At 39.7% G+C, this 16,745-nt stretch overlaps 1 protein-coding gene across 1 annotated transcript in view; it reads right to left on the reverse strand.

The window, feature by feature from the left end:
* The window catches only part of SYCP1 (synaptonemal complex protein 1), a 360,929-nt gene that overhangs the window by 153,325 nt on the left and 190,859 nt on the right, over positions 1-16,745 (reverse strand). Inside the window, exon 16 of the mRNA XM_073615691.1 lies at positions 10,445-10,507. Coding sequence (XP_073471792.1) covers positions 10,445-10,507 — 63 coding nt within the window. The remainder of the gene's footprint in view (positions 1-10,444; positions 10,508-16,745) is intronic.

The raw sequence follows: 16,745 nt of genomic DNA on the forward strand, positions 1-16,745 counted from the left end.
TCCTTTTATCATTCTGGTGTATGATCTTCATTTATCATCTTTCTATTCAGACTCATACCCGCATTCATCCCCCTTGTCCGTCGTGGGAGGAGCCTCTAGTTCGGGCTAGTGGTTTCACATATAGGCCATCCCTGCAGCCTGGTGAGCAATTTGATGATTATCATGCAATTATCTTGTATAACCTGCTGAACCCTACTATGTGCAATTTTGAATATGTTGTATTCGAACTGTGCCTTATTTCATTATTTATTTTATAGATTAGTTCTGAAGAAGCAGTCACCCGCGAAACTAGTAGAGAACAAAATCAATTTTGAGAATTGCTTCTACAGCAGATACTTTTCGGGAGTACCCCGAGTATTTGTTCTTTGAAATACAATTTTTTCCTAATTGTTGTTTTAATGTACCCTGTATGTCATTTTTATGTAATAAATAGTTTTTTTATATTATTCATCTTGTTTGTTATTAGTACCGAGACAGTCCATCACATTTTTTGAGTCTGGGATTAGATTTATGGCCAGCTTCAGCAACTGCTCTATCTTCCCACCCTCATCCCCCATTTTCTATGTATCAGTAAGTATAGATGTGTTCATGGAAGATGGGAGTCTCATGGAGATGTGGCCAGTGTCAAGAGCATGTTCCAAGGAGTGCCAAATCCAGGCTGTGTATGCCGCAAGGAGCCAGAGAGGAAGGGTAACCATCTGCTTGTGGAACAGCGTGTGACGTCAGCGTTTCCCCTGACCCTGCTGACGTCACACACTGTTCCACGAGCAGATGGTTACCTTTCCTCCACGGGATACAGCCGGCTTCCTCTCCGGCTCCTTGTGGCTTACACGGCCTGGATTTGGCACTCCTTGGAACATGCTCTTGACACCAGCCACATCTCCATGAGGCTCCCATCTTCCATGAACACATCTATACTTACTGATGTGTAGTACAATAAAATATTCAACACTTGCATATTAAAACATTGCAGAGGCTCTTTTCTGCTATATCTTTTTTCCATGAAACAGACAATTGCAAGCACAATTTTTAAAATTGTGGCAAACCAAACCGCATGGTATTACACTACCACGCCTTTTGGTGGACACGAACACACACGTTTGTTAGATGTGTGGGGGTGCCCATTTATGGCATACCTACACATCTGAAGAAGGCTGCATGTCTTTGTGTAGTACAGGAGAATGTGCGATTTTACAAGCATTTTTCCATACCGCACCCGGTGTGAATAAGCCCTCACATGTGTGATGAGCAATGCACAATGTGAAGAGACATTTATCTTTTTAGTATAGCACTGAACTGCATGCATTGAGACACAGTGGCTTTTTGGACACACCTGTGATCAGTTTGGAAGGGGTGGATAAATGTGGTCTGCATTCAGGGCCACATACCCATCTGTGTAGCTACTTCAGCACCCTTCACTTATACAGACAGCCTGCACACAGCTTAGCGCTGGGACAGAAATGTGAACCAACAGCCCTTCACGCTGTACAGGGCTCAGCATCCCTGTAAATGAAGACCATACGCTTCACTCATTCCACACTTTGAGCAATCTGCGTTTGGATCCAGAGTCGGTGCCAGCATAAGCCTGCTAGGATAGGGGGTGGTAAAATGCACCTTCTCCTGTGTAGACGAAAATCCTTGCACCGGCCCTGTGTAGACATTTAATGTGAATACTAATTAATCCAGGGAGTGCTAGGAAACATTAGAACAGCATCCCTATTAAAAAATGTGCTTAGGTAGAGACAACAAAACATAGTGAGAAACAATACAAGCAGGAAATATCTGGAGGAGTAGAAAAGGAGAACACAAAGCTTAATGTTTGACCTGCTAGTGTTACAGAATTAGCACATGTCAAAGACTATGAATACGTGTGGGACAGCTAAAACCAAAACATTAAAAAGTTATTTTTTTATTAAATCAGTGAGGTGGTTGCAAGGTAACTGGAAAAAAAAAAAACAACTTCAGTAAAGATCTCTACTTTCATAGGGCTTCCACTGAAATTCTGATATGTATTTATAGAAAACAATAAAAAAAAAATATTTTACTGTTATGTAGCTAACTGTATAACAAATACATTTTATTACATAGAACGTATAAAAACACAGGCACAAATTAAAAACAAAAGTAATACTTATTAAAACCCAAGATACTACCAAAATGATCTTCAAAACATGTATACATGCAAGGAGTCTTCAATAAAGTTTCCACACTTAAATATATCATGGAATTTAAAAAAGTTCAGAAACATTTTGAAGAACCCTCGTACATCCTACAGTATAACTCAATGAATCGAAAAACATATATCAAACGCAGAGATAAGAATGTCATATAACAGTAGTGGTGGTAGTCTCTCAGAATAGCAGCAGTTCCTTAAAAGACTCTGAGTAAAATGGGAAAACCTAGAATTACTAGGATATCTGTAGAGTAGCAAAACAAATCATCCACTTCTTTCATGGACAATATAGAGTGGTATATCATTCACATCGTATTCCGTGAGGGCTCAGTAAAGGTTTCCACTGTTGCTAAAGATGTAGTACATCAAAAGGTTAAAACCAGCACACTGAGGTGACATCTCCAAACTATGAATGCTGTAATGTTGTTATCCATAAAGCTTGAATGCTCAGGGTATGGGAAAGGTCTCAAGGTGGACAACCTGTGGTTTATCAAATAAGAGAATATCCATATACAGTATACGCTTTAACAGGGACCACTGGGACGATATATGGTACTAGGTGCAACATTATCCAGTCTTTAGGTGCATTTAACCTGTCATTACGGTAGTAGTACACAAATGTCCACGTGCAGATTTCTACAAGAACCACCAAGATCTTACATGCATGGCTTAGATGTATTACTTACAGTATATGCATGGCTTGTATAGTTATATAGTTAGTCAGGTTGAAAAAAGACACAAGTCCATCTAGTTCAACCAAATAAATAATTAAAAAAACAAAAAATAATATCATAAAATCCCTTATATCCAATCCTTTACCCAGTTGATCCAGAGGAAGGCAAAAAAACTCAGAAAAGCATGATCCAATTTGCTGTAGCAGGGGAAAAAAATTCCTTCCTTATATAGTTACATAGTTGGTGAGGTTGAAAAAGACACAAGTCCAACCTGTGTGTGTGATTATATGTCAGTATTACATTGTATATCCCTGTATGTTGCGGTTGTTCAGGTCCTGATCCCCCGAAAGTCAATCGAATTTTCCCTGGATCAACTTTACCTATAAATGGTACCTAATTATATTATGTACATTTATGAAAGAATCCAGGCCTTTCTTAAAGCAATCTACTGAGCTGACCAGAACCACCTCTGGAGGGAGTCTATTCCACATTTTCACAGCTCTCACTGTGTAGAAACCTTTCCATATTTGGAGATGAAATCTCTTTTTCTCTAGGCGTAAAGAGTGCCCCCTTGTCCTCTGTAATGACCGTAAAGTGAATAACTCAACACCAAGTTCACTATATGGACCCCTTATATATTTGTACATGTTGATCATATCCCCCTTAATCTCTTCTCAATAGAGAATAAATTCAGTTCCTCTAATCTTTCCTCATAGCTGAGTTCCTTCATGCCTCTTATCAACTTGGTTGCCCTTTCTCCAGTTCCCCAATATCCATTTTGTGAACTGTTGCCCAAAACTCAACTACATATTCCAGATGAGATCTTACTAATAATTTGTACAAGGGCAAAATTATATCTCTCTCTATGGAGTCCATACCTCTCCTAATACAAGAAAGGACTTTGCTTGCTTTGGAAACCGCAGCTTGGCATTGCATGCTATTATTGAGCTTATGATCTACCAAAACCCCCAGATCCTTCTCTACTACGGATCCCCCCAGTTGCACTCCCCCTAATATGTATAATGCATGCATATTCTTAGCCCCCAAGTGCATAACTTTACAATTATCAACATTAAACCTAATCTGCCACATAGTCGCCCAATTAGACAGCACACTGAAGGCGGCTTGTAAATTGGAGACTTCCTGTAAGGACGTTATTCCACTGCATAGCTTTGTGTCATCTGCAAAGACTGAAATGGTACTTTTAATCCCAGACCTTTAATCATTTATAAAGATATTAAAAAGTAAGGGTCCCAACACTGAACCTTGGGGTACAGTACACCACTGATAACCTTAGACCATTCAGAGTATGAATCATTAACCACTACTCTCTGAATTCGGTCTTTTAGACAGTTTTCTATCCATTTACAAACTGATATTTCAAAGACTGTAGACCTTACCTTACACATTAGCCTTGTGTAGGGAACTGTGTCAAACGCTTTTGCAAAATCCAAGTATACCATGTCCACAGCCACCCCTCTGTCCAAGGTTTCACTTACATCTTCATAAAAAGAAATCAGATTTGTTTGACAACTTCTGTCTTTCACGAATCCATGCTGTCTGTTGCTTAAAATATTTTTTCCAGCAAAAACTCATCTATGTGGTCTTTTATTAGACTCTCCAATATCTTCCCCACAATAGAAGTTAAACAGGTCTATAATTACTTGGTAAAGACTTTGTTCCCTTTTTAAACATGGGCACCACATCGGCCCTATGCCAATTCAGTGGTACTATTCCCGTCATTAATGAGTCCCTAAAATTTTGATACGACATTTGAAATGACAGCGCTCAATTCTTTTAGGATCTGTGGATGGATGCCATCTGGTCCAGGTGCTTTTATCCACCTTTATTCTGTCTAAATATTTCTGGACCATATCACTTTTGGGCCATTGTGGATCATTTGGGGCTGTGTCAATACCACCCCCATTATGGACTTGAGCTCCCCCATGCTCCTTTATAAACACAGAACTGAAGAATGTATTTAATTCATTTGCCTTCTCTTTGTCCCCAGTCACCCACTCTAGATTATTTTGTAAAGGGCTTACATGCTCAGACCTGACCTTTTTACTATTAACCACTTCCCGACCAGCGCACGCCAATGTACGTCAGCAGAATGGCATGGCTGGACAAATGGGCGTACCTGTAAGTCCCATTTAAATTCCCCGCCGTGCCATTGCGTGCGCGCCGGCCGGGAGCTCCGCGAGTTGGGTCGCGGATCCCACGGACTCGATCGTCGCAGGGAAAACCGCGATCGCCTCACGGAGAGGACGAACGGGGAGATGCTGATGTAAACAAGCATCTCCCTGTTCTGCCTAGTGACAGTCTCACTTATCTCTGCTCCCTGTCATCGGGAGCAGAGATCAGTGACGTGTAACAGCTAGCCTATCCCCCCTACAGAAAACACTCCCTAGTACTGACTTAACCCCTCCCCGCCCCCTAGTGGTTAACCCCTTCACTGCCAGTGTCATTTACACAGGAATCAGTGCATTTTTATAGCACTGATTGCTGTATAAATGACAATGGTCCCAAAAATGTGTCAAAAATGTCCGATGTGTCCGCCATAATGTGGCAATCACAATAAAAATTGCTGATTGCTGCCATTACTAGTAAAAAAAAAAAGTTATTAATAAAAATGCCATAAAACTATCCCCTATTTTGTAAACGCTATAACTTTTGCGCAAACCAATAATCGCTTATTGCAATTTTTTTTTTATAAAAAATATGTAGAAGGATACGTATTGGCCTAAACTGAGGAAAAAAAATGTTTTTTTTTAATTATTTTTTGGGGATATTTATTATAGCAAAAAAACAATGCTTTTTTTTCAAAATTGTCGCTATTTTTTTGTTTATAGCGCAAAAAATAAAAACCGCAGAGGTGATCAAATACCACCAAAAGAAAGCTCTATTTGTGGGGAAAAAAGGACATCAATTTTGTTTGGGAGCCATGTCGCACGACCGCGCAATTGTCAGTTAAAGCGATGCAGTGCCGAATCGCAAAAAGTGCTCTGGTCAGAAAGGGGGTAAATTCTTCCGGGGCTGAAGCGGTTAATATACTTGATGAATTTTTTTGGGTTTGTCCTACTCTCTTTTGCAATCTGTCGTTCATTTTGAATTTTTGGGTCCTTGATTACCTTATTACATATTCTGTTATATTCTTTGTAACATTTAAACGACAAGTGTTCCTTCATTTTATATTTTTCTAAAAGCTCTATTCTTATTGTTTATAGCTTTAACTTTGGCCGTGAGCCACATTCAATGTAAACAGACAAATCCCCATTCTGTCACGGAAATAGAGAGAGATCTGCTGTTCCTAGTAATCAGGAACAGCAATCTCTCAGTCCCATCCCCCCACAGTTAGAAACATCTCCTTAGGACAAACTTAACCCCTTGATCGCTTCCTAGTGTCAACCCCTTCCCTGCCAGTGACATTTATACAGTAATCAGTGGCTATTTTTAGCTCTGATCGCTGTATAAATGTCAATGGTCCCAAAAAAGCGTCAAGTGTCCGATCTGTCTGTCACAATGTCGCAGTCTCACTAAAAATCGCAGATCACCGCCATTAGTAGTAAAAAAAAAAAATAAATAAATAATAAAAATGCCATAAATATATCCCCTATTTTGTAGACGCTATAACTTTTGTGCAAACCATCAATATAAGCTTATTGCGTTTTTTTTTTAACCAAAAATATGTAGAATACATATTGGCCTAAACTGATGAAGAAATTTGTTTATTTTTTTTTTTTGGGGGGGGGGGGGGGGATATTGATAATAGCAAAAAGTAGCAAAAGCAAAATTGTTGCTCTTTTTTTGTTTATAGTGCAAAAAATAAAAAAACGCAGAGGTGATCAATTACCACCAAAAGAAAGCTTTATTTGTGGGGAAAAAAAGGATGCCAATTTTGTTTGGGTACAACGTCGCACTACCGTACAATTGTCAGTTAAAGCGACAGTGCCATATCGCAAAAAATGGCCTGGTCAGGAAGAAGGGGGCAAATCCTTCAGAAAAGGAGGGAAAAAAGTATTTAAAAAAAACTGATAGCAGACTTCTACAAGGACCACGGGGACCTTATATGCATTGCTTAGATGTGTAACTTATATAAATGGCTTATCATCATCCAGTCTCCAGGTGGATTTAACTTTTCATTAGTAGTACTCGAATGTCCATATGCAGACTTCTACTGGGGCCACAGAGGCCTTATATGCTTAACATAGATGTCACCCCAAATAGTTAGGAGCATTAAGCAGATGACCAAAGTAAAGGCAAATATACAATAGTCCCCTCACTCAAACAGAAACGCAAATCAAAGAGGCTTTATACCAGGTGTAAAAGTAAGAGTCCATCCATTATAAAAGAACATTGAGAGCATTACCACTGGATCAAATAGGAGAAAGACTGACGTCTGATTAGTTTCATTGGTGACCCAACTTCCTCAGAGGCTGCCCTTTAACAGAAGTTGTGTCTTGAGGTTTTCTGCTGTTGACTCTGGATATATTATTCTTTTTTGGCTAACTATGCAAAGTGTGGGTTTTGAGGTCTGATTTCAAATTTGGTTGTTTTGACTGGAAAAGAAAAACGCTGCTCACAGCTGTGACAGTTATGTCAGTGGAAATATCTTTGTGGGGGGGATGCATTCGGCATAGTTCCAGGAAGCTGGCAGAGAAAAGGATATGCACAGTTCCATCCTCAATGGGGCCAGGCATGGATAGGGAGGTGGTAGAAGCGATGAGGGGACGGAGCCTGTGCGCCCACAATGCACGGGCTGCCACTGCTGTAGGGGATGCATTTAACATAGTTCCAGAGAGCTGGTAGAGGGAAGGATTTGTCATATCCTGTGAGCACTATGTAGGCAAGGTTTGACTAATGTAGGCAAACATTAATTTTTTTATATTGTAGAAATTGAATGAGCACAGAAATTAGGTAGCTTACAGAAATGGCACTGTATGCCATGTTGCAGGTTATGCACTTTTTCAAGCAGAAAGGTAATGTCTGTCAACTATGGCACTTTTGAAAAGCATGAATATGCGCTTACAGATCACAGAATGCCTGAGAAGCACTTCCCTTGGCGGAGGTATCCAGATTACTGGGTTGCTCTGAGATCTCCAAAGACATTGCAGTTTATCTGGCTAGGAGATAGCTCCAAGAACCCGGCAGAAGTGCTGCTTTGTAAGCAGTGGGGTCGCTGAGGGGGGGTTTGCAATGAATTGGGGTCTGTACTAAAGGGGGTCTGCACTGAAGGGGTCTATACTTAGTGCAGGGGGGTCTGTACTGAGGGAGGGGGGTCTGTACTGAGGGGGGACTATAGCTGGTGGAGGGGGGGGGGGGGTGACACCAACCCTAGTGACTTGTAAGGGAAAAACTACTCTTCCCCTGCATGTCAGGTATCTCTCCCTAACACTGCTCCCACTCTCTCCACTGCAAGTGGGGCTCTATCCCTGACCTATTCCCACACTAAGCATGCCAAATGATGAAGAAACTATTATTTAATAATTTCTTTGTCAGTATGGCCACCCTATTGGATTTTGGCATCCAACAGGATATGCCCACCTACCCAAGATGGCCACCTGGAGCCTATAGCAGGACAAATCTTTCTCCAATGGTTTCCTGCCCATTTGAAGAAGGTTCACAGTGCCTCCTTCAGGCCGGTAGACAAGCTGCAACCCAACACTCCCCCCTTAAGGGATGTAGTCGTTGACACAACGAAAAAACATACAAAGTATGAGAAACAGTAACAAAAATAAGCTTACATAACATTTTACAAAACATAGTACGAATATTTGGTGGGCATAAGTCCTCTGGTGGAGGTAGCAGGGAAGCAGCCCCCTATGTTTACCTCACTATCCGAAAGTGGAACATCGTCAACAGGCTCGTGAAGTGGAAGAAGGTTGCACACCTCAAATCCACTAATCCAAAAATTGAGTTTTGACTGGTGGCAAAAGCCACTCCAGTGGAGCCTCCACAATTGGAGGCAAGTCTATTAGTCTTGAACCAACAAGGGTTCGTGGAGAGCAATTTTTATTTATTTTATTTTATTTATTTCAGGTACTTATATGCCGCCGTCAATTTACACAGCGCTTTACATATACTGTACATTCACATCAGTGCCTACATTCAAGGAGCTTACAATCTAAGGTCCCTAACTCACATTCATACATACTAGGGACAATTTAGACAGGATCCAATTAACCTACCAGCATGTCTCTGGAGTGTGGGAGGAAACCGGAGTACCCGGAGGAAACCCACACAGGCACAGGGAGAACATGCAAAATTCAGGCAGGTAGTGTCGTGGTTGGGATTCGAACCAGCGACCCTTCTTACTGCTAGGCGAAAGTGCTATCCACTACACCACTGTGCCGCCCTAGCAATAGAAGGGAGTCTGAACCAAAGACACAAGGTTCTAGTGTAAACCCCATGAAGCCCTACCAGGTATTCTAAAACTAAATCATACACAGGATGATCTGAAAAAAGTTATTTTTCAAAGCCTTACGGATGAGACCTCGAGGCTGGGCTCTAATTTGCTGCCCTTATTTTTGGAATTACAAACAAGATCTTATTCTTAGGTCGAAGGAGTAATAGGTCAACCACACATTTGTCTGCTAAGTTTTGATGTTGCTTTGATTTTGTTCTAGTACTACCTGCTTAGCTTTCTCCTGCACCCACGTACCGGGTGATCATTCAGACAGTTTTTGGCCATCTCCAGATGCCCAGAGCAGATCAACTGGTAACTAAATGAAAAGAAGGGCATATACGCTGTGGCCCTGTGAACACTGGTTGTAGGCCCAACAATCAAAATACTTTTGCTCCAGGGTATGATTCATACCAGAAACATGTCAAAGCAAAAAAATACCATAACATTAGTAGCGCTGAACAATCCAAATATTTTAAGACTGCTAAAAAGTCCACTTGAATAGTGAAGCTAAGCAGAGAGTCCACTTTATCAGTGAGAGTAAGCAGATGTAAAAATGAAATTGTCTGTCACAGAAAAAATTGTTGCAGATTTTAATTTAAGACGATCCTTCTCCACACTGCGTGTGCAACAATCCCCCAAGGTAATCCACTTACCAGATAATACTGGGCTATGCGCTTGTCGTTCAATGGATGTTATCAGAACACTGCATACACTCCATCTAGATATTTGCTCATCACAAGCAGAGGACAAGAATGCACATAGCGTAATCCAGTACTAAAAAGATATTTATTTAAATGTTGCCTTAAGATTGCACACTTACAATATAATTGAATAAAAAAGGCAGGTAACAACAGTCGCTACCTCCTGTCTACCTCTCACCGCTCCGGCGGTTTTCCCGGGTAAGGTAAGCAGGAAAGCAGACGACGTAGGCTTTTTGCTTTAAAGCTTAGGAGGTACGACAGAAGGCCAATCTCTTAACATAGGAGTCTGGGTCAATATGTGCATATCAGATTGTCTAGGGACTTAGGATGCCTGTAACACTGGGTAATGGATCTGATTTGCAGGCACCTAGAAGCATCTGATGTGTGCTGCAAATGGTGGCATAGGTACTTATTTTTTACTTTGGGTTCACTATAATAACAATTACATTTGTTTCATTAAGAATCAGAAACCAATGATAACAATCAGTACCTCAGCTTCCAAGACACTACACTGCTTGCATCCTTCTTTAATTTTCTTCTTTAAAGACTTGTTCTAAAAAATATATACGGTAATTATAAACCAATTTTACATAATCTATATGATCTTTACGTATTAATTATGTGTTAAAGTAAATGGAGTTGTAATAAACATGTATTTCAAGCAACTGTCACATCCATCCAACATTTCAAAGTGTAATTTTGCATCTTTAGGCCTCATTCACACTTGGCGATTTCACAGTAAAATACGAAACGCATGGTTGAGTGCCATAATTCTTAATGACACCTGTAATGGAAATCTGTAAGTTCTGTATATAATTGTATTCTATTTTGTATGCATTGCACACTGCCCTCACTGTGCACACGGCACTAAAAATGTTTTCAATACATGTTTACATTCTTTCGAGTCCTGATTAGAATTAGCCTGCCTATGTAACGCCCCTTGTTACCATAAATGTACAATTGTAATATTAATGTGATACCTACGTAATCATGTGTATAAAAACCTTCATGAGTCATAATAAGGCAGAACAGTTATTTCGAAAGATGCTGAGCGTATCTTTTGTGTCTGTTCCCTACTGCAGTAGTTATTAATTTGGAACCACTAATCAATATGAGGATAGCAGTTGCCTATCATCAAAATGTCCAACTCACGTGGCGAGCCAGCCAGGAGGGGCTTTACAGGTGACCCTGAGTATCCGAAACGAGGAGCTTGAGACAATCCGGGAATTTCTGATAATCAGCCGGCTGAGGTAAGCCTTTTGCTTACATTTGAGTTATCAGACTTCCTTGATCGGTAAGGCATTTTCGGGACATTTTAATCCCCTTAATCAAACTGTATTGATTGGTGGTTATATGTTATGTTGTCACTGTCTACTGTCCATCGGAGTGTTATAAATAAGAAAGGGAATTATAGTGCTGTTCACAGGTATATGTAGTACATCTGCTAGATAAAGTAGTTTAGAGGGTATAGGCACATGTAGAGAAGACTGGCCAGTCATTATGGGCATTAAATTGAGTAAAGGAATGAAGGGTAAGAGACCCTCAAAAATGCCCAGCGCAAGAGGAGCGCTATATATGAACCGGAGGTGTGGTTCCGCCTATACTGAGCCCCTAGATTAATAGTTAAAGTGGACAGGGATCCACATTGGGTAACTGGGTTACCACCACAGGGACTAAGAATCATGCAGAGTAAACGGCTAGAGAAACAGCTATCTATGTGAGCAGGATGGATCAAGGGTGACAATTAACACTAGACAGAAAGGGACATTTTCATGTTAAGTTGTGATGAATTTGGGGTCAGGCACTATAACTAGTAAAGTCAAGAAACAGAGTAATGAGAGTTAAAACAGAATACTTTATATGTTGTCAGAGAGGGAAGATGGGATGAGCACTGTGGCTGCCTGTCTGATCATAGAATCATAGAAGCTAGATATAAAGGATATCTGAACAAAATAAGGAAAGCAGAATTTAAGCAGGGAAATATTAAAGAGTTAAAAGAAAGTGAGAGAATGATATGCATGTGTTGTGTACAAATGAGAAAAATGTAAGCGGTTTTAGAGAAATATTTGTGTATGTGTGTGAATGCGGGAAACTTTAGTTCTATCGCTTGTGTGTGTCATGTACGCAGATGTGACCCCCTCCTTTGTGCTCTCATGAAAGAATGTGGCTGGGATGAGAGGTCAGTGATAAGCTGGAAGGACACCATGCCAATTCCAGTTTTTTTAGACAAAACATTTATAACAAAATGTGCCGGGTTAACGAATCTAAGGATAAACAATGTGATCACAATTATTTTTTAAATCTATTTTCCAAACATGGCAAAATGAAGGTTACATTTAACCGTGTATTACACAAATTGAATATCCTTTGATAGTGCATTTAAAAAAGGGAAATTAAGTTTCTAATATTTCTAATATGAGTTTAACAATTTTATTAATAATATAGATATATTGAAACTGGTTTAGACAACCTTTGGTTGGAAATGAAATCCAGGTTAATGGGGAAATTTCTAATGAATGGGATTCGTTTAGATTAACCCTTTCATGACTAAGCCAATTTTCGAAATTTGGTGTTTACAAGTTAAAATCCGTATTTTTTTGCTAGATAATTACTTAGAGCCCCCAAACATTACATATATTTTTTAGCAGAGAATCTAGAGAATAAAATGGTGATTGTTGCAATATTTTATATCACATGGTATTTGTGCGGCGGTGTTTTAAACGCAACTTTTTGGGAAAAGGGACAGGGAGAACATGCATGAACATTCATGAATTTTAAAAAACCAAACAGTAAAGTTAGCCCAATTTTTTTGTATAATGTGAAAGATGATGTTACGCCAAGTAAATAGATACCAAACATGTCACGCTTTATAATTGCGTGCACTTGTGGAATGGTGACAATTTACAGTACTTAAAAATCTCCATAGGCGACGCTTTAAAAATTTTTTACGGTTAGATGGTGACAGGTACTCTTTATGGAGGGATCGGGGGTCTAAAAGACCTCCGATCCCTCCTTTGCACTTCAAAGTATTCAGATCGCCGTTTTCGGTGATTCTGAATACTGTATATTTTTTTTTAAATCGGCGCCACTGGCAGCCGAGTAAACGGGAAGTGACGCCATAACATTGCTTCTGTGTTTACTATTAGGAGGCTGGAACAAAGCCGATCACGGCTTTGTTCCAGTCTGTCCCTAGCCGCTGGAGGCGGCGGATTGGTCATCGGACCTCCTGATGGAACGGGAGGCACGGTAGGAGCAGCGGGACGCCCCCTCCTGCTCCTCCGGTATAACAGCCGAGCGGATTTTAGCCGCATCAGTTGTTATACCAGGAAAGCCGATCACCGACTCCAAAAAACAGTACCGGAATGATGCCTGCAGCTGCGGGCATCATTCCGGTATAACCCCCGAAAGCCGAGTACGCACATCTGCGTACACTCTGCGGGAAGGGGTTAAGATAACAATTTTGTAATTTTAAATTTATACAATAAACCCTTAATGAGAGAAAAAAAAAGATTAAGATGAAGTTGTTATTTGGAATAAAGCTGCCATAATATTTAACAAAGCCAAGATGGATGGGATACATAAGAAGTTTTTCTACAAAGTGAAATAGGTTTTCTACAAAAATGAAATTTTAAGGTTTTTGATAATAACTTGATGTGCGGTCCATGATGTGAGAGTTTTTTTTTTTTTAAACTCTTTATTACAAATTTCTATACATGTTAATTTACATATCTTTACATTTTATTACATTACTGTATAAATCCCCAAATTTTTCTACCGGTAATTCTACTACCATTCTCTCCAATTCTTTTGATTCTCACTCATCCACTTATAGTCACTTATTTTCTATTTTCAGGTATTCCCATATCCATTGTTAAATAAGATCTATTCCACTTTGCCTATATATTTTCATATCTCTGCACATTTCCCCTTTGTTCAAACAATATCTTTTCATACGGTAGGGTCTGATTCACTGCTCTTACCCATTGATTTAATGTTGGTGGGTTTGGCTGAATCCATTTCTCTACTATTTGTTTTCTTGCCAAAAATAACGCTTCCTGCAAAAACGTCCTGGTATCTCTTCTCTCTCCCTTCTCTTTCAATACTCCCAGCAAACAAAGTTCAATTGTACCCGTAATAGATCTATTTATAACTTTTTCCAGTTTCCTGACCACCTGCTGCCAGTAACTCCCTATATTACCACAGTACCACATTACATGGAGGAAGTCCGCTCCTCCCTGCCCACAACTTGTGCACTCTGGTGCAGCCATCATCCCCATTTTATATAACCTATTCGGGGCCAAATAAGTTTGATGTATTATGTTTAACTGAATTATCCTATTATTCATTGCTGGGGATACTTTCAAGTGGGAGGAGCAGACTTCATCCCATTCCTGATCACTCATGTCTGGAACAGCTATCTGCCATTTATCTCTTACTCCCAGCAGTCCCCCTCTTATTTTATTCTGTAGCAGGTGTGAGTATAATTTGGATACCAATCCCTTTGGTCCCTGTGATCTCAAAATACCTATAAGGGGGTATTTAGATATTTTTAATTACTTACTTCTAAACTGTGCCTGTATTACCTGCCTTAACTGCAAATATCTATAGAACTGTTTGCTTGTTAGATTATATTGTTTACACAAGTTTTCGTAGGACATTATATTTTTATCATACAGCTGGCCAATGCTTGTTACCTTGTTCTGTTTCCAAAATTTACTTCCCTCAAATTTTTCCAAGTACTCAAATGTCGGGTTATTCCATAAGGCAGTTTCTGGTGGGATATCAGTGTATCCCGTCATTTTTTATTTTTTTTTGCCTCCTTCCAAACTGCCCTAGCCAGTTTTAGAAGGGGAATTCTAACGCCCACTCTCCTCAAATCAGTTGTTTCTAATCCCACCAGAAGATCGTTTACCTGCATCTTGCTTAATAAATATTCCTCTATCCTTGTTTTTTGTTCCTGTTTTACACAATCTCTTAAATGTTTCAGTTGCCCTGCCAGATAATATAAATCCAAATCCGGCAGCGCCAACCCTGCTGCTGTTTTGGGTCTCTGTAGCGTGTTAAGTTTTAATTTGCATCTACCATATGCCCCAATAAACCTAGTCATCTGAGAATTTTAATTTTTAAATATCAGTTTTGGTATTTTTACCGGGGAGTGCGTAAACACATACAAACACTTAGGGAGCACAATCGACTTTATCAGCTGTATTCTTCCTGCCACTGATATTGGTAGTTTTACCCATATTGCCAGTTTTCTCTTAATATATTCTACCACAGGGAGAATATTAGCTTTTATGGAGTCATCAGGATCCAGGGTAATATTTACTCCTAAATATTTGAATGTTTCAACTATCTTTAGTGGGGTTTGAGGTCTTCTACCATTACCTGGAGGACCAAGCAGCATCAATGCAGATTTCTGCGAGTTTATCTTCAGCCCTGAAAATAACCCATATCTTTCTATTATTTTCATTGCCTCTCTCAGGGAAGTATGCACATCCTCCATATACAATATGATATCATCCGCATATAACCCTATGTGCTCAACCTTTTCCCCCAATTTAATCCCTTACTTTTTAGATTGTCTAAATCTATTTGCCAATGCTTTGATTGCAAGGGCAAATAGTTGAGGGGACATTGGGCAGCCCTGTCTTGTTCCCCTATATAATTTTATTGTAGGCGATAATATTTTGTTTATTAATACATTTGAGCACGGTTGCTTATTTAGTATTCCTACCCATTTTCTAAATTTTTCCCCAAATTCACTTTTTTTCAGCACTATTTGTAGAAACTCCCATTCTATGGAATCAAATGCCTTGGCCGTATCCAACGATGCCAAGGCACTTGTCTCCGGAATAAACTCCCTCAGCTGTGCAATAAGTTGGGTTCTTCTAATATTAATTGAGGTAGATTTCCTGGGGAATACATTTTTTTTACCAATATCTTGTAATCAATATTCAACAAAGAAATTGGTCTATATGACGCACAATTGGATCTGTCCTTTTCTGGTTTTGGTATTAATATCACTGTTGCTTCATACATGGACTGGGGCATCTCTCCCTGAGAAAATACCTCTCTATACATCTTGGTCAGGGCTGGTACCAATATCTCTACATATCGCTAGTACATTTCCAGCGGTATACCATCCTGGAGATTTACCTTTTCCCATAGAAAAAATGGCCTCTCACACTTCCTCTTTCTCAATCTCTTTCTCTAACCCCTCTTTTTGTTCCTCCATTAATTTAAGGAATTCTAGGTCCTCTAGATATTTCTCTATCTCTTCTTCATTGCAAGTCAATGTCGAAGAATACATATTGACAAAGTATGTTTGGAATCTCATAAGTATCTCTTCTGTTGTATTCACCATTTCCCCCTTCTCATTTCTCAAATCACCAATGATGCTGTCTGTTGCTTTATCAAATAGTTTAGAATCCTAATTATTTGGTGTCCTTGCTCAAAATGTTTTTGTTTCTGCTGGAACCTCTTACGTTTGGCATTAACTGATAGTTGATTTACATACTATATACTGATGTGCTAATCCTGCCCACCTTATCTGTTTTATATTCGAGGGGTCATTTACAAACTCAGCTTCTGCCTGTGCGCATCTCTCTGCCAGTTCCTCCTCTTCCTGTCTATTAGTGAGTTTTATATATGATATTGTAGATCTTGTTATCCCTCTTAAATACGCCTTAAAGGTATCCCAGAGCACCCCTTCCATTTTTCTCTCCCCATGGGCTTTAACTCAAAAACCAACCCAGAGTGATCAGACACCCCTCTGGACATATATTTAACAG

Source organism: Aquarana catesbeiana, linkage group LG02 (assembly GCF_042186555.1).
Source record: "Aquarana catesbeiana isolate 2022-GZ linkage group LG02, ASM4218655v1, whole genome shotgun sequence".
Classification (NCBI taxonomy): Eukaryota; Metazoa; Chordata; class Amphibia; order Anura; family Ranidae; genus Aquarana; species Aquarana catesbeiana.